This window comes from Triticum aestivum, chromosome 6D (assembly GCF_018294505.1).
Source record: "Triticum aestivum cultivar Chinese Spring chromosome 6D, IWGSC CS RefSeq v2.1, whole genome shotgun sequence".
NCBI lineage: Eukaryota > Viridiplantae > Streptophyta > Magnoliopsida > Poales > Poaceae > Triticum > Triticum aestivum.
In genome coordinates, this window is record NC_057811.1 from 52,658,146 (window position 1) to 52,677,240 (window position 19,095).

A 19,095-nucleotide genomic window follows, 5' to 3' on the forward strand; every position below is an offset into this window, starting at 1 on the left:
AAAAAAAAAACTGATCCCTAACTCTGATCGCTAGCTTGTTTTTAAGGGAAAACTCTGTAATCGTCCGCTTAGGCGCCTCCTGCCACCGAACGCGAGCCGGCGAGGGGCCGGAAAGGAGGCGTGTGTCCTGCTCATGCGATTCTTGGACGGGCGCGTCCTCTCAGCTTCGGCGCCCGACGCCCCATTGCGGCGTTGTTCCCGCTATTGCCGGTTGGTGTTGCTCGCCGTCGACGGCCCTGGATACATGATTCCTTCGTATTTGTGTCTCATAAACCTAATCGATGGCTAGGTTACGCCGAGGAGGAAGAGGGTAAACATGACTCAAGAGAAGGATGAGATGGATGACACCAAATCGAACTCCATGGTCTTCAAGGAGGCAAGCAGCAGATCGACAACAGGACAACTTTGTAGGAGGAGATGAGACTTTTGGTGAACGGACGATGAGATTTTTAACAAATGGGTGGAGGACTAGATAGACGGCGGAGGCCAATAGAGATTGATCTCCAAGAAGCAGATCAAGGACCAAGGAGCTTTACGAGGAGATGGTTTCCTAAGACTTCAAATCAAACAAACAACCAGCTTAGGGAGATGGTTGAAGATGATGATGGAGGCGACGCCTATGATCGATGCCGTCCAAGTTCGCGGATTAAAAACGGTCAAGCTCAAACGGCAATTGGTCTCTTTGAAAGAGAGGTAGGACCCGCTCCCACGCCGCCGAGCTTACGGAGGGGCACTACAATAAGCAGCATCACAAAAATCGACAGGTACGAGCCCATCGCCCGGATGCTGGCAAGGCACCAGGCCGTGCTCAATCTCACGTGCAAGCTAATGAAGGACAGGCAGCACTCCCGCCACGCCGGCGCTGTTCGCCTCAGGGCCGCGGCGGGGCGGAGCGCATGGAGCTCGCTGACGATAATGCGTTGGAGCTGTACGACGAGCAGGCGTTCGTGCAGGTGGCCGCTACCACCAAACCCGCTGGGCTGTGCACGTTCAAGCACCTGCGCAGGAACCAGAACCTGTTCAACAGTGAGAATTGGCGGCGGTTCGTCGCCATGGCCGGCAGCGGCGCTGAGGTACGAGACTGGGCACTCAGACCTGTACATGGGCTTCGTTGACGCTGCCAACGAGCACAGGGCATAGGACTCCGAGGCTGCCCTGGGTCCCATACGTTCATGTACATATGCACATGTTGTACGTGCGTCGGGAAGGGATCTGTATTCTGGTCAGGGCTTGCACGTTACAGAACTTTATAGCCGCAATCAAGCATCTGTTCCATTCCAGAATATTGTTTGGAACGTGGACAAATTCTTGCAGGATCACCTGCTCAATTGCGTAAAAGGGTTATGTTCTTTTGTTGATATGATAGCTCAATTCTTGCAGGACCAAAGGTAGATCGACAAGGAAGATGTTGTTCAAGCTGAAGCACCTGCTCGGTTTGTCTGATGTGCTCATGATCTCCTCTTTTCTTTTGGTTTTTATGGAAGTTGTGCTATTTGTTGTACTATGCCTTTTTACCCTTATAGATAATGAAGTATTGACTATAAAAATTCACAGCAAAGATTTATAAGAATTCTAGGATTAATTGGAAAAAATAGGATTAACTACAAATATTAGGATAATACTAATTTGCTAAAGACCAGATACACCTCTGGTTTATGCTTTTGCGAAAACAGTTTACCAAAGCTCAACGAGCTTGCTCCGCAAAGAAAAAAGAAAAGGAAAACACAATGAGCTTTTAGAATACACTACATATCTTGAGACTGGTTTAAGATGAAACTATAAACATGCATGATTGTTCTTACTTATTTTCCATAATGGATAAATGCACGCTGGTATTGGTCGTTTCAATTGTTGCATAGTTGATAGCATCTAAACTGAAAATTGCACCCTGTTAAAATTGCAAGGCGTCTAAGCAAATATTTGGTTCGTTAGTATCCTTCTGAATTATTCTAACTTCTATGCAATATAAGTATTCATGGAGCAGCATTGGGTTTTAAAATGTTCAGTCCCATTAGAGTCAATGACATGTGTATCGTGCGGTGGCTTAGATCATCCCCCCGGTTATGATCAGGAGCACATCGAGGTGACGGCGGGAAGGAGGATGCCCAACAACACAGGTGGGACATCGTGTTGAAGGGCAAGGATTTTTTTTTTCTTCCGTTGTAACGCACGGGCATTCTCGCAAAAAAAACGCACGGGCATGTTTTGCTAGTGTTATATCAAGACGCCGGGGATATGTATATTCCGTCTCGCTTTGATCAGAGCAAGCAACGAAACCGATCTCACAGAATAAAAAGGAAGCTGCGAAAGCGATGAACGAGTTGGAGGAAGCTCCTTAGTACGCTGGCATTCGTTCCATTGGTAATACAAGTACATAAAGTTGATGGAAACAGCGTGCTAGTACAAGTGTGCATAGCATCCTATATATATTGTGACGTGTCCAGGGAAAGTTGAGCCTACTCGTACGTTGCTAAGCCAATGAAAAATAAGTTCTACCCATATGAAGCAGAGTCTATTTCGCTATAGACATTAGGATTGTACTATTAATATTTCCTTGCTACGCGAAAGCTCTCGGTTAGCGACAAGGCAAACGAAATGTCTGCTTTTTTTTTGACGTGAGCGAAGAACCGTGCTAGTACACAAGTGTGCGTAGAAATTGTACTATTAATATTTCCTTGCTACGCAAAAGCTCTCGGTTAGCGACAAGGCAAACGAAATGTCTGCTTTTCTTTTGATGTGAGCGAAGCACCGTGCTAGTACACAAGTGTGCATGGAAATTGTACTATTAATATTTCCTTGGTACGCGAAAGCTCTCGGTTAGCGACAAGGCAAACGAAATGTCTGCTTTTCTTTTGACGTGAGCGAAGCACCGTGCTAGTACACAAGTGTGCGTGGAAAGCTCGCGGGATCAGAAGATAGTTGCCGTCTGCAAGTCGATTTCAGAGCATCTCCAACAGACGCCTAAAAACTGTCCGATCCAATGACCTGCATCGACTGCATCGAGACTGCCTCCAAGCTCAAGACTGACACTGAGGTGCTCGGGTTGTGGGCATGGACGGCGTCGCCGGCAAACGTTCCGCGTGTGAACTGGGTGACCCTCCCGGCGCGGGCGGGTGGACAGTGTTGGAAATATGAGCAATTTAACAAATAATTTTGCTAACGGAAATACTAGATAAAGCATGACTAATATAGAAAATATAAAGCAAGTCATGCAATCTGACAGGAAAAAGGAAAACAGCGTCTGCATATATGAACTTGAACTAGACACATCTTGAACAGACACTAGATGAAGTTGCTTATACGACATAGAACCTAACATATGTAGGGCAGAAACTAGAGCCAAGAACTGTAACAGGACTCCTAACAGAAAGAACAAGAACACGTACGGACAGCAGCAGCAGAAGCACTGGACTTGGGGTCGACATCCTCTCCAGCCATGTCATCGATGAGGTTGTCGACGTCGGGGAAGAAGTCGTCGTCGGGGAAGTAGTCGTCGGAGTCCGTGATGAAGAAGTCAGTAGTCGCGTGAAGCGCTCCCCAAAAACCTTATCACCCTTCTCCCGTACAGGACTCAAAGTGGTGCGGTCTCGGAGGCCTACTGTCCCGACTCGCGGTGCATGCCGCAAGCCGGGATGAGGAAGACTTCAGCAGCTCAGAGAAAGGAACCGGTGGCGAGAGGAAGAAGAAGTTCTGGTGCATCTCTCTGGGAGGAGCGACCTCCCTTTTATGGGCGCAAGAGAAGGAGGCGAGAGGGCAGCGACGGGAGGCGAAACGAAGATGAAGCGAACAGCCAAAGGGCTGCGCCGTTCGCATTCGAACTCCACTTTCGCAAAAATCTTTTCAGCTTTCGTGTCACCTTTCGTATACCCGTAGTGCGTGGCAAAAATTTAGACATCGGCTCGGCTCATTCCCGCAACCCGCGGCGCATCGTGACAAGGCGTGGCGGGCGGCGGAGAAGGAGCGCGCGTGGATGTCCCTCTTGTTCTCATGCTCATACAAGTGGGGAAAGAACCTCCCTTATAAAGAGGTCCAACTCCCTCTAAACTAGCAATGTGGGACTAAACTTTAGTTCCACCTCTTGCCTTGCATGAATGGGCTGCGTGGGTCTCTAGGATTTATTAGGAATTTCTGAAACTGCTATTGGGCTATGCCCAAAATAGACAAAATTCCAGCAATCCCCCACCAGATCCCAGAGGCACACAAAATTTGCCTTTGGTTCCAAAACACTGTTTTATATACCGGTACTGCAGTGGAGACTGTTAATTTGAACTTCCACCTAGAACTCTATGCTACACTAGTAAGCAACTTGAACAGTGGACTGGGCCTTGAACTGCAAGTTTTCTGTGAATCTAGCTTCACATAAAGCCTTGACCGATACATGGCTACCATGGGTCTTCCCCGCGGGTGGAGCTTATGCGTCATACTCCGTGACCTTTCATGAGTTTACTAGAGATAACCCTACTCTCATAGATTGCGACGTTTGAAAATCAGACTCATATAGGTGTGTTCTTCAAAAGATGTTCTGCAAGATAACATCTCTGCTTAAATGAGCCACTTAGAACACATTAAGATATACATCAACCTGCCATGCAGATTAGGAGAGTATTGCATCAAATGGAGTGGTATTGTGAATAGTAAGGATACTCTCCTCTCAGTTGACCAACAGCTTGTCTTTCACATCTAATTCACGGGATCTCCGATCACAAAGAATAGGTTACCACTGTGAACAACTCATATTGTGGGTCGCATACCCATCTCCCTCGATGCATTATCTATCACATTACGCGATAGACCCTTAGTAAAAGGATCTGCCAGATTTTTAGACGTTTGGATATAATCCAATGCAATAACTCCGGAGTTTTTCATTTTCCTGACAGACTTTAACCTTCTCTGAACGTGTCTTGATGACTTCATGTTATCCTTTGAGCTGCTCACTTTCGTGATCACAGTTTGATTGTCGCGGTTCATAAGGATACCCGGTACAGGTTTCTCAACAACCGGCAAGTCATTCAAGAGCCGACGAAGCCAATCTGCTTCGACCATAGCTGTATCTAGTGTTGTGAGTTCTGCTTCCATTGTTGACCTCGTTAAGATGGTCTGCTTGCAAGACTTTCAAGAAACAACGCCACCTCCATGAGTGAATACATACCCGCTCGTGGCCTTTATCTCATCAGCATCTAAGATCCAGTTTGAGTCACTATACCCTTCAAGCACCTTTGGGTGCCCAGTGTAGTGAATTCCATAATTCGCAGTGCCTTTCAAATAACGCAAAACTCTCTCTAGAGCTTTCCAATGCACATCTCCTGGTTTTGAAACAAACCGACTCAGTTTGCTAACAGCAAAAGAGATGTCAGGTCTTGTAGCACTGGCTAAGTACATAAGCGAGCCAATAATCTGAGAATACTTCAATTGGTCTCGAGCAATTCTTCGGTTCTTTCGAAGCAACACACTAGCATCATATGGTGTTGGAGAGGGCTTGCAGTCACTGTAGCCAAAGCGACTCAAGATCTTTTCCACATAGTGAGATTGAAGCAATGTAATCCCACCATCATCGTCTCTCAACAACTTGATGTTCAGAATGACATCAGCCACTCCTAAATCCCTCATCTCAAAACAACGAGATAGGAAATCCTTGACCTCCTTAATAACATTCAGATTTGTTCCGAAAATCAGTATGTCATCAACATACAAGCAAATAATAACTCCTTCGCCCCCACCATGGCGATAGTACACACATTTATCAGCTTCGTTTACAACGAAGCCTCCAGCGGTTAAAGTTCTTTCAAACTTCTCATGCCACTGTTTGGGTGCTTGCTTGAGTCCATACAAAGACTTCAACAACTTGCACACTTTTCCTTCCTGACCATCTATTACAAACCCATCTGGTTGTTCCATATAAATTTCCTCGTCCAACTCTCCATTTAGGAAAGCAGTCTTAACATCCATTTGATGAACGAGAAGACCATGTGAGGCAGCTAGTGAAAGTAGAACTCGAATAGTGGTCAGTCGAGCCACAGGTAACTAAGCAATTATGTCTTCTCAAAATAACATGGCCAAAGAAAGTTATCTCTACAAAATCATATAGTCTGACTATGCTCTATCTTCACCACACAAAGTATTTAAATCATGCATAACCCCGATGATAAGCCAAGCAATTGTTTCATACTTTTGGTGTTCTCAAACTTTTTAAATCTTCACGCAATACATGAGCGTGAGCCATGGATATAGCACTATATGTGGAATAGAAGGGTGGTTGTGGAGAAGACAAAAAAGGAGAAGATAGTCTCACATCAACTAGGCGTATCAACGGGCTATGGAGATGCCCATTAATAGATATCAATGTGAGTGAGTAGGGATTGCCATGCAACGGATGCACTAGAGCTATAAGTATATGAAAGCTCAATAAAAGAAACTAAGTGGGTGTGCATCCAACTCGCTTGCTCACGAAGACCTAGGGCATTTTGAGGAAGCCCATCATTGGAATATACAAGCCAAGTTCTATAATGAAAAATTCCCACTAGTATATGAAAGTGATGACATAGGAGACTCTCTATCATGTAGATCATGGTGCTACTTTGAAGCACAAGTGTGGTGAAAGGATAGTAACATTGTCCCTCCTCTCTTTTTCTCTCATTTTTTTTATTTGGGCCTTTTCTTCTTCTTTTTTATTTTTTTTATGGCCTCTTTTTTTTCGTCCGGAGTCTCATCCCGACTTGTGGGGGAATCATAATCTCCATCATCCTTTCCTCACTTGGGACAATGCTCTAAAAAATGATGATCATCACACTTTTATTTACTTACAACTCAACAATTACAACTCAATACTTAGAACAAAATATGACTCTATGTGAATGCCTCCGGCGGTGTACCGGGATATGCAATGAATCAAGAGTGACATGTATGAAAGAATTATGAACGGTGGCTTTGCCACAAATACGATGTCAACTACATTATCATGCGAAGCAATATGACAATGATGGAGAGTGTCATAATAATGGAACGGTGGTAAGTTGCATGGCAATATATCTCGGAATGGCTATGGAAATGCCATGATAGGTAGGTATGGTGGCTGTTTTGAGGAAGGTATATGGTGGGTGTATGATACCGGCGAAAAGTGCGCGGTATTAAAGAGGCTAGCAATGGTGGAAGGAAGGAAGTGTGTATAATCCATGGACACAACATTAGTCATAAAAAACTCATATATTTATTGCAAAAATCTACAAGTTATCAAAGAAAATTATTACGCGCATGCTCCTAAGGGGGTAGATTGGTAGGAAAAGACCATCGCTCGTCCCCGACCGCCACTCATAAGGAAGACAATCAATAAATAAATCATGCTCCGACTTCATCACATAACGGTTCACCATACGTGCATGCTACGGGAATCACAAACTTTAACACAAGTATTCCTAAAATCCACAACTACTCAATTAGCATCACTCTAATATCACCATCTTTATATCTCAAAACAATTATCAAGCATCTAACTTCTCATAGTATTCAACACACTCATAAGAAATTTTTTACTAATCTTGGATGCCTATTACTTTAGGACTAATTTCTCAATTTAAGCAAATTACCATGCTGTTTTGTAGGACTCTCAAAATAATATAAGTGAAGCATGAAAGAACAATAGTTTCTATAAAACAAATCTACCACCGTGCTCAAAAAAATATAAGTGAAGCCCTAGAGCAAAAACTATATAGCTCAAAAGATATAAGTGAAGCACATAGAGTATTCTAATAAATTTCGAATCATATGTGTCTCTCTCAAAAGTTGTGTACAGCAAGGATGATTGTGTCAAACTAAGAAATAAAGACCCAAATAATACAAGACGCTCCAAGCAAAACACATATCATGTGGTAAATAAAAATATAGCTCCAAGTAAAGTTACCGATGGAAATAGCCGAAAGAGGGGATGCCTTCCGGGGCATCCCCAAGCTTTGGCTTTTTGGTGTCCTTAGATTATCTTGGGGTGCCATGGGCATCCCCAAGCTTAGGCTCTTGCCACTCCTTGTTCCATACCATCAAATCTTTTACCCAAAACTTGAAAACTTCACAACACAAAACTTGGCAGAAAATCTCGTGAGCTCCGTTAGCGAAAGAAAACAAAACACCACTTCAAGGTACTGTAATGAACTCATTATTTATTTATATGGGTGTTAAACCTACTGTATTCCAACTTCTCTATGGTTTATAAACTATTTTACTAGCCATCGATTCATCAAAACAAGCAAACAACACACGAAAAACAGAATCTGTCAACAACAGAACAGTCTGTAGCAATCTGTAACTAACGCAAACTTCTGGAACTCTAAAACTTCAGCCAAAATAGGAAGACCTAAATAATTTGTTTATTTATGTGATGCAATTGGAATCAATATCATATCACGTTCTGATAATTTTTAACAATTGTTTTCGTGAATGGAAAGTTTCTGGAATTTTCAGCAAGATCAAATAACTATCATCCAAGAAGATCCTATAGGTTTAACTTGGCACAAACACTAATTAAAACATAAAAACAAATCTAACCAGAGGCTAGATCAAATATTTATTTCTAAACATAAGCAAAAAGCAAAAAACTAAAAATAAAATTGGGTTGCCTCCCAACAAGCGCTATCGTTTAACGCCCCTAGCTAGGCATATGCAATTTTAATGATGCTCACACGAAAGACAAGAATTGAAGCACAAAGAGAGCATCATATAGCACGTTAAAAACACATCTAAGTCTAACATACTTCCTATGCATAGGCATCTTATAGGCAAACAAATTATCAAGACAAGCAAATACTAGCATATGCAAGGAAGAAGTGAGAAACAACAGCAATCTCAACATAACGAGAGGTAATTTAGTAACATGAAAATTTCTCCAACCATATTTTCCTCTCTCATAATAATTACATGTGGGATCATATTCAAATTCAACAATATAGCTATCACATAATATATTCTCAACACGATCCACATGCATGCGAAGTTGACACTCTTCCAAAATAGTGGGATTATCATTAACTAAAGCCATGATCTCTCCAAACCCACTTTTATCAAAAATTTCATAAGATTGAATATTCTCCAAATATGTGGGATCTAAAATTGACACTCTTCCAAACCCACTTTCAATATTATTGCAAACACTATTATCTATCTCATATTCATCATGGGGCTTAAATAAATTTTCAAGATCATAACAAGAATCACCCCAATCATGATCATTGCAACAAATAGTAGACATAGCAAAACTAGCATCCCCAAGTTTAGTGTTTTGCATATTATTAGCACAATGCAATCATGCTTTTTATTCAAGCATCTATCGTGAATCGCTTCATAAAGTACTTCATCACAATTTTCAGATTCACGAATTTCAAGTAAAACCTCATAAAGATAATCTAGTGCACTCAACTCACTAGCAATAGGTTCATCATAATTGGATCTCTTAAAGAGATTAGCAAGTGGATGAGGATCCATAAACTCTTAGCAAGCGAAGATGCAAGCAAAAAGAAGGCACATGGTAACACAAGATTGAACGGAGGAAGGGCGAATAAAACGGCAAGGGTGAAGTGGGGGAGAGGAAAACGAGAGGCAAATGGCAAATAATGTAATGCGAGTGATAAGGGTTTGTGATGGTACTTGGTATGTCTTGACTTGACTTGACTTGGCGCGAATCTCCCCGGCAACGGCGCCAGAAATCCTTCTTGCTACCTCTTGAGCACTGCGTTGGTTTTCCCTTGAAGAGGAAAGGGTGATGCAGTAAAGTAGCGTAAGTATTTCCCTCAGTGTTTTAGAACCAAGGTATCAATCCAGTATGAGATCACGCACGAGTCCCTCGTACCTACACAAACAAATAAGAACCTCGCAACCAACGCGATAAAGGGGTTGTCAATCCCTCAACGGTCACTTACGAGAGTGAGATCTGATAGATATGATAAGATAATATTTTTGGTATTTTTATGATAAAGATGCAAAGTAAAATAAAAGGCAAAAGAAATAACTAAGTGTTGGAAGATTAATATGATGGAAAATAGACCCGGGGGCCATAGGTTTCACTAGTGTGGCTTCTCTCGACAGCATAAGTATTACGGTGGGTGAACAAATTACTGTTGAGCAATTGATAGAATTGAGCATAGTTATGAGAATATCTAGGTATGATCATGTATATAGGCATCACGTCCGTGACAAGTAGACCGACTCCTGTCTGCATCTTCTACTAGTACTCCACACATCGACCGCTATCCAGCATGCATCTAGAGTATTAAGTTCATAAGAACAGAGTTACGCTTTAAGCAAGATGACATGATGTAGACGGATAAACTCATGCAATATGAAATAAACCCCATCTTGTTATCCTCGATGGCAACAATACAATATGTGCCTTGCTGCCCCTGCTGTCACTGGGAAAGGACACCGCAAGATTGAACCCAAAGCTAAGCACTTCTCCCATTGCAAGAAAGATCAATCTAGTAGGCCAAACCAAACTGATAATTCGAAGAGACTTGCAAAGATAACCAATCATACATAAAAGAATTCAGAGAAGATTCAAATATTTTTCATAGATAAACTTGATAATAAACCCACAATTCATCGGTCTCAACAAACACACCGCAAAAGAAGATTACATCGAATAGATCTCCACGAGAATCGTGGAGAACTTTGTATTGAGATCCAAAGAGAGACAAGAAGCCATCTAGCTAGTAACTATGGACCCAAAGGTCTGAGGTAAACTACTCACACATCATCGGAGAGGCTATGGTGGGGGCGCCAGAAAAGGCCCCAAGATGGGATCTCACGGGTACAGAAGGTTGCGGCGGTGGAATTAGGTTTTTGGCTCCGTATCTGGTAGTTTGGGATACGTAGGTATATATAGGAGGAAGAAGTACGTCGGTGGAGCAACATGGGCCCCACGAGGGTGGAGGGCGCGCCAAGGGGGTAGGCGCGCCCCCCTACCTCGTGCCCTCCTGGTTGCTTTCTTGACGTAGGGTCCAAGTTCTCTGGATCACGGTTGTTCCAAAAATCACGTTCCCGAAGGTTTCATTTCGTTTGGACTCCGTTTGATATTCTTTTTCTGCGAAACACTGAAATAGGCAAAAAAAACAGCAATTCTGGGCTGGGCCTCCGGTTAATAGGTTAGTCCCAAAAGTAATATAAAAGTGTACAATAAAGCCCATTAACATCCAAAATAGAATATAATATAGCATGAAACAATCAAAAATTATAGATACATTGGAGACGTATCAGGGGGGTGCGCCACCCTTGTGGGCTGGTGTGCTCCCCTCTTATGGCCCATATGGCCCATATCTTCCCCCCGGGGGTTCCAGTATCTTCCCCGGTACTTCGATAAATACCCGATACTACCCAGAACACTTCTGGTGTCCGAATACTATCATTATATATATATCAATCTTTACTTCTCGGCCATTTAGAGACTCCTCGTCATGTACATGATCTCATCCGGGACTTCGAACAACATTCGGTCACCAAATCACATAACTCATATAATACTAAATCGTCATCGAACGTTACGCGTGCGGACCCTACGGGTTCGAGAACTATGTAGACATGACCGATACACCTCTTTGGTCAATAACCAACAGCGGAACCTAGATGCTCATATTGGTTCCTACATATTCTACGAAGATCTTTATCGGTCGAACCGTAATGACAACATACGTTATTCCCTTTGTCATAGGTATGTTACTTGCCCGAGATTCGATCGTTGGTATCCACATACCTAGTTCAATCTCGTTACCGGCAAGTCTCTTTAATCGTTCCGTAATACATCATCCCGCAACTAACTCATTAGTCAATTTTCTTGCAAGGCTTCTTATGATGTGCGTTACCGTGAGGGCCCAGAGATACCTCTCCGATACTCGGAGTGACAAATCCTAATCTCGATTTATGCCAACCCAACAAACACCTTCGGAGATACCTATAGAGCATCTTTATAATCACCCAGTTACATTGTGACGTTTGATAGCACACAAGGTATTCCTCCGGTATCCGGGAGTTGCATAATCTCATAGTCGAAGGAATATGGATTTGACATGAAGAAAGCAATAGCAATAAAACTGAACGATCAATATGCTAAGCTAACGGATGGGTCATGTCCATCACATCATTCTCCTAATGATGTGATCCCGTTATCAAATGACAACTCATGTCCATGGTTAGGAAACCTTAATCATCTTTGATCGACAAGCTAGTCAAGTAGAGGCTCACTAGGACACAGTGTTTGTCTATGTATTCACACATGTATTAAGGTTTCCGATCAATACAATTCTAGCATGAATAATAAACATTTATCATGAATAAGAAAATATAAAATAATAACTTTATTAGTGCCTCTAGGGCATATTTCCTCCAATTCTCACAGAATATTTTCTTTTTTTGTGAAAGAAAGGGGGTTGCACCACTGCCTCATTTTATTGAAGCAGAATAGCAACTTCTCACATAATATTTTTATATATGAGCATCACGTTTTTTAGTTGACCTTTGCAAATTAAATATTTTTTATCAGCTCGACACAGCAAAGAAATTACTCCGCCGATTGCCTGATAAATTACTCTCGGCAGAGTTTCCAACTTTCAGGGAGAAAAAAAACCCAGCCTCAAGCCTTAGGGCCCCTGTGATGCTGAGGGAAAAACAAAATTAAGTAATTTCATTTCAGAAGAAACATATATCTATACCTAATATTAAAGGACGGAGGATTTCATAGTTCTTCATAAGTCACCCTTTCGTATCCGTTGATATCCTCTTGATTATTAAAATTAACAGCTTAGAAATAATTGATCTGCATAACAATAAATTGATAAAATTTACTCCCTATATGCCACCTATAAGTGAATATAACGATTCATCTTTCCTTTCCGCCAAACATTGCCAGTAGCCTGCGACCAGTTCTGATCGCTAACCGCGAACCAACTTTTGGTTGGATGGTTAGAGGGACTGTGATATCCCCAACCCATCAGGGTTCAAATTCTGGTGCTCGCATTTATTCCTGGATTTATTTCAGGATTTCCGGCGATGTGCTTTCAGTGGGAGGAGACGTTCCCGTCGACGACGAGGCGCCTACGGTGACTTCGTAAATCTCAAGATAATATGCCGGCTCAGTTTTTCGGAGGTGCTCATAGGGGTAGGGCGTGCGTGCGTGCGTTCATATGGGTGAGTGTATGCGCGTGTATATGAGCGTTTGCGTCTGTACTGATGTTCAAAAAAAAAAGTTCTAATCGCTAACCATCTCAAAAAAAAAGAAAAAAAAAACTGATCCCTAACTCTGATCGCTAGCTTGTTTTTAAGGGAAAACTCTGTAATCGTCCGCTTAGGCGCCTCCTGCCACCGAACGCGAGCCGGCGAGGGGCCGGAAAGGAGGCGTGTGTCCTGCTCATGCGATTCTTGGACGGGCGCGTCCTCTCAGCTTCGGCGCCCGACGCCCCATTGCGGCGTTGTTCCCGCTATTGCCGGTTGGTGTTGCTCGCCGTCGACGGCCCTGGATACATGATTCCTTCGTATTTGTGTCTCATAAACCTAATCGATGGCTAGGTTACGCCGAGGAGGAAGAGGGTAAACATGACTCAAGAGAAGGATGAGATGGATGACACCAAATCGAACTCCATGGTCTTCAAGGAGGCAAGCAGCAGATCGACAACAGGACAACTTTGTAGGAGGAGATGAGACTTTTGGTGAACGGACGATGAGATTTTTAACAAATGGGTGGAGGACTAGATAGACGGCGGAGGCCAATAGAGATTGATCTCCAAGAAGCAGATCAAGGACCAAGGAGCTTTACGAGGAGATGGTTTCCTAAGACTTCAAATCAAACAAACAACCAGCTTAGGGAGATGGTTGAAGATGATGATGGAGGCGACGCCTATGATCGATGCCGTCCAAGTTCGCGGATTAAAAACGGTCAAGCTCAAACGGCAATTGGTCTCTTTGAAAGAGAGGTAGGACCCGCTCCCACGCCGCCGAGCTTACGGAGGGGCACTACAATAAGCAGCATCACAAAAATCGACAGGTACGAGCCCATCGCCCGGATGCTGGCAAGGCACCAGGCCGTGCTCAATCTCACGTGCAAGCTAATGAAGGACAGGCAGCACTCCCGCCACGCCGGCGCTGTTCGCCTCAGGGCCGCGGCGGGGCGGAGCGCATGGAGCTCGCTGACGATAATGCGTTGGAGCTGTACGACGAGCAGGCGTTCGTGCAGGTGGCCGCTACCACCAAACCCGCTGGGCTGTGCACGTTCAAGCACCTGCGCAGGAACCAGAACCTGTTCAACAGTGAGAATTGGCGGCGGTTCGTCGCCATGGCCGGCAGCGGCGCTGAGGTACGAGACTGGGCACTCAGACCTGTACATGGGCTTCGTTGACGCTGCCAACGAGCACAGGGCATAGGACTCCGAGGCTGCCCTGGGTCCCATACGTTCATGTACATATGCACATGTTGTACGTGCGTCGGGAAGGGATCTGTATTCTGGTCAGGGCTTGCACGTTACAGAACTTTATAGCCGCAATCAAGCATCTGTTCCATTCCAGAATATTGTTTGGAACGTGGACAAATTCTTGCAGGATCACCTGCTCAATTGCGTAAAAGGGTTATGTTCTTTTGTTGATATGATAGCTCAATTCTTGCAGGACCAAAGGTAGATCGACAAGGAAGATGTTGTTCAAGCTGAAGCACCTGCTCGGTTTGTCTGATGTGCTCATGATCTCCTCTTTTCTTTTGGTTTTTATGGAAGTTGTGCTATTTGTTGTACTATGCCTTTTTACCCTTATAGATAATGAAGTATTGACTATAAAAATTCACAGCAAAGATTTATAAGAATTCTAGGATTAATTGGAAAAAATAGGATTAACTACAAATATTAGGATAATACTAATTTGCTAAAGACCAGATACACCTCTGGTTTATGCTTTTGCGAAAACAGTTTACCAAAGCTCAACGAGCTTGCTCCGCAAAGAAAAAAGAAAAGGAAAACACAATGAGCTTTTAGAATACACTACATATCTTGAGACTGGTTTAAGATGAAACTATAAACATGCATGATTGTTCTTACTTATTTTCCATAATGGATAAATGCACGCTGGTATTGGTCGTTTCAATTGTTGCATAGTTGATAGCATCTAAACTGAAAATTGCACCCTGTTAAAATTGCAAGGCGTCTAAGCAAATATTTGGTTCGTTAGTATCCTTCTGAATTATTCTAACTTCTATGCAATATAAGTATTCATGGAGCAGCATTGGGTTTTAAAATGTTCAGTCCCATTAGAGTCAATGACATGTGTATCGTGCGGTGGCTTAGATCATCCCTTCGGGTTATGATCAGGAGCACATCGAGGTCACGGCGGGAAGGAGGATGCCCAACAATACAGGTGGGACATCGTGTTGAAGGACAAGGACTTTTTTTTCTTCCGTTGTAACGCACGGGCATTCTCGAAAAAAAAAACACAAGGGCATGTTTTGCTGGTGTTATATCAAGACGCCGGGGATATGTATATTCCGTCTCGCTTTGATCAGAGCAAGCAACGAAACCGATCTCACAGAATAAAAAGGAAGCTGCGAAAGCGACGAACGAGTTGGAGGAAGCTCCTTAGTACGCTGGCATTCGTTCCATTGGTAATACAAGTACATAAAGTTGATGGAAACAGCGTGCTAGTACAAGTGTGCATAGCATCCTATATAGATTGTGACGTGTCCAGGGAAAGTTGAGCCTACTCGTACGTTGCTAAGCCAATGAAAAATCAGTTCTACCCATATGAAGCAGAGTCTATTTCGCTATAGACATTAGGATTGTACTATTAATATTTCCTTGCTACGCGAAAGCTCTCGGTTAGCGACAAGGCAAACGAAATTTCTGCTTTTCTTTTAACGTGAGCGAAGAACCGTGCTAGTACACAAGTGTGCGTGGAAATTGTACTATTAATATTTCCTTGCTACGCAAAAGCTCTCGGTTAGCGACAAGGCAAACGAAATGTCTGCTTTTCTTTTGACGTGAGCGAAGCACCGTGCTAGTACACAAGTGTGCGTGGAAAGCTCGCGGGATCCGAAGATAGTTGCCGGCCGCAAGTCGATTTCAGAGCATCTCCAACAGACGCCTAAAAACTGTCCGATCCAATGACCTGCATCGACTGCATCGAGACTGCCTCCAAGCTCAAGACTGACACCGAGGTGCTCGGATTGTGGGCGTGGACGGCGTCGCCGGCAAACGTTCCACGTGTGAACTGGGTGACCCTCCCGGCGCGGGCGGGTGGACAGTGTTGGAAATATGAGCAATTTACCAAATAATTTTGCTAACGGAAATACTAGATAAAGCATGACTAATATAGCAAATATAAAGCAAGTCATGCAATCTGACAGAGAGAAGGTAAACAGCGTCTGCATATATGAACTTGAGCTAGACACATCTTGAACAGACACTAGATGAAGTTGCTTATACGACATAGAACCTAACATATGTAGGGCAGAAACTAGAGCCAAGAACTGTAACGGGACTCCTAACAGAAAGAACAAGAACACGTACGGGACAGCAGCAGCAGAAGCACTGGACTTGGGGTCGAAATCCTCTCCAGCCATGTCGTCGATGAGGTTGTCGATGTCGGGGAAGAAGTCGTCGTCGGGGAAGTAGTCGTCGGAGTCCGTGATGAAGAAGTCAGTAGTCGCGCGGAGCGCTCCCCAAAAACCTTATCACCCTTCTCCCGTACAGGACTCAAAGTGGTGCGGTTTCGGAGGCCTACTGCCCCGACTCGCAGTGCACGCCGCAAGCCGGGATGAGGAAGACTGCAGCAGCTCAGAGAAAGGAACCGATGGCGAGAAGAAGAAGAAGTTCTGGTGCATCTCTCTGGGAGGAGCGACCTCCCTTTTATAGGCGCAAGAGAAAGAGGCGAGAGGGCAGCGACGGGAGGCGAAACGAAGAGACGAAGATGAAGCGAACAGCCAACAACCGAAGGGCTGCACCGTTCGCATTCGAACTCCACTTTCGCAAAAATCTTTTCAACTTCCTCTAAACTAGCAATGTGGGACTAAACTTTAGTTCCACCTCTTGCCTTGCACGAATGGGCTGCGTGGGCCTCTAGGATTTATTAGGAATTTCTGAAACTGCTATTGGGCTAGGCCCAAAATAGACAAAATTCCAGCAATCCCCCACCAGATCCCAGAGGCACACAAAATTTGCCTTTGGTTCCAAAACACTGTTTTATATACCGGTACTGCAGTGGAGACTGTTAAGTTGAACTTCCACCTAGAAGTCTATGCTACACTAGTAAGCAACTTGAACAGTGGACTGGGCCTTGAACTGCAAATTTTCTGCGAATCTAGCTTCACATAAAGCCTTGACCGATACGTGGCTACCGTGGGTCTTCCCCGCGGGTGGAGCTTATGCGTCATACTCCGTTACCTTTCATGAGTTTACTAGAGAGAACCCTACTCTCATAGATTGCGACGTTTGACAATCAGACTCATATAGGTGTGTTCTTCAAAAGATGTTCTGCAGGATAACATCTCTGCTTAAATGAGCCACTTAGAACACTTTAAGATATACATCAACCTGCCATGCAGATAAGGAGAGTATTGCATCAAATGGAGTGGTATTGTGAATAGTAAGGATACTCTCCTCTCAGTTGACCAACAGCTTGTCTTCCACATCTAATTCACGGGATCTCCGATCACAAAGAATAGGTTACCACGGTGAACAACTCATATTGTGGGTCTCATACCCATCTCCCTCGATGCATTATCTATCACATTACGTGATAGACCCTTAGTAAAAGGATCTGCCAGATTTTTAGACGTTTGGATATAATCCAATGCAATAACTCCGGAGTTTTTCATTTTCCTGACAGACTTTAACCTTCTCTGAACGTGTCTTGATGACTTCATGTTATCCTTTGAGCTGCTCACTTTCGTGATCACAGTTTGATTGTCGCAGTTCATAAGGATACCCGGTACAGGTTTCTCAACAACCGGCAAGTCATTCAAGAGCCGACGAAGCCAATCTGTTTCGACCGTAGCTGTATCTAGTGTTGTGAGTTCTGCTTCCATTGTTGACCTTGTTAAGATGGTCTGCTTGCAATACTTCCAAGAAACAGCGCCACCTCCATGAGTGAATACATACCCGCTCGTGTCCTTTATCTCATCAGCATCTGAGATCCAGTTTGAGTCACTATACCCTTCAAGCACCTTTGGGTGCCCAGTGTAGTGAATTCCATAATTCGCAGTGCCTTTCAAATAACGCAAAACTCTCTCTAGAGCTTTCCAATGCACATCTCCTGGTTTTGAAACAAACCGACTCAGTTTGCTAACAGCAAAAGAGATGTCAGGTCTTGTAGCACTGGCTAAGTACATAAGCGAGCCAATAATCTGAGAATACTTCAATTGGTCTCGAGCAATTCTTCGGTTCTTTCGAAGCAACACACTAGCATCATATGGTGTTGGAGAGGGCTTGCAGTCACTGTAGCCAAAGCGACTCAAGATCTTTTCCACATAGTGAGATTGAAGCAATATAATCCCACCATCATCGTCTCTCAACAACTTGATGTTCAGAATGACATCAGCCACTCCTAAATCCTTCATCTCAAAACAACGAGATAGGAAATCCTTGACCTCCTTAATAACATTCAGATTTGTTCCGAAAATCAGTATGTCATCAACATACAAGCAAATAATAACTCCTTCGCCCCCACCATGGCGATAGTACACACATTTATCAGCTTCGTTTACAACGAAGCCTCCAGCGGTTAAAGTTCTTTCAAACTTCTCATGCCACTGTTTGGGTGCTTGCTTGAGTCCATACAAAGACTTCAACAACTTGCACACTTTTCCTTCCTGACCATCTAGTACAAACCCATCTGGTTGTTCCATATAAATTTCCTCGTCCAACTCTCCATTTAGGAAAGCAGTCTTAACATCCATTTGATGAACGAGAAGACCATGTGAGGCAGCTAGTGAAAGTAGAACTCGAATAGTGGTCAATCGAGCCACAGGTGAGTAAGTATCAAAGAAGTATTCACCTTCCTTTTGGGTATAACCCTTAGCCATGAGCCGAGCCTTGTACTTTTCAATAGTACCATCAGGCCTAAGCTTCTTCTTGAATACCCATTTGCATCCTAT

General features: G+C 43.6%; 1 protein-coding gene and 1 pseudogene across 1 annotated transcript; both read left to right on the forward strand.

Moving 5' to 3' along the window:
- Window positions 1-86: 86 nt before the first annotated feature.
- LOC123141043 (uncharacterized) lies at window positions 87-1,962 on the forward strand. Its single transcript, XM_044560288.1, has 2 exons — window positions 87-210; window positions 290-1,962. Exon 2 carries the CDS (start codon window positions 457-459, stop codon window positions 1,138-1,140), a length of 684 nt encoding a protein of 227 aa, XP_044416223.1. The 5' UTR covers window positions 87-210; window positions 290-456; the 3' UTR covers window positions 1,141-1,962.
- An 11,598-nt stretch (window positions 1,963-13,560) lies between these two features.
- Window positions 13,561-14,636, forward strand: LOC123142420 (beta-amylase 3, chloroplastic-like; annotated as a pseudogene).
- The last annotated feature ends 4,459 nt before the right edge of the window (window positions 14,637-19,095 follow it).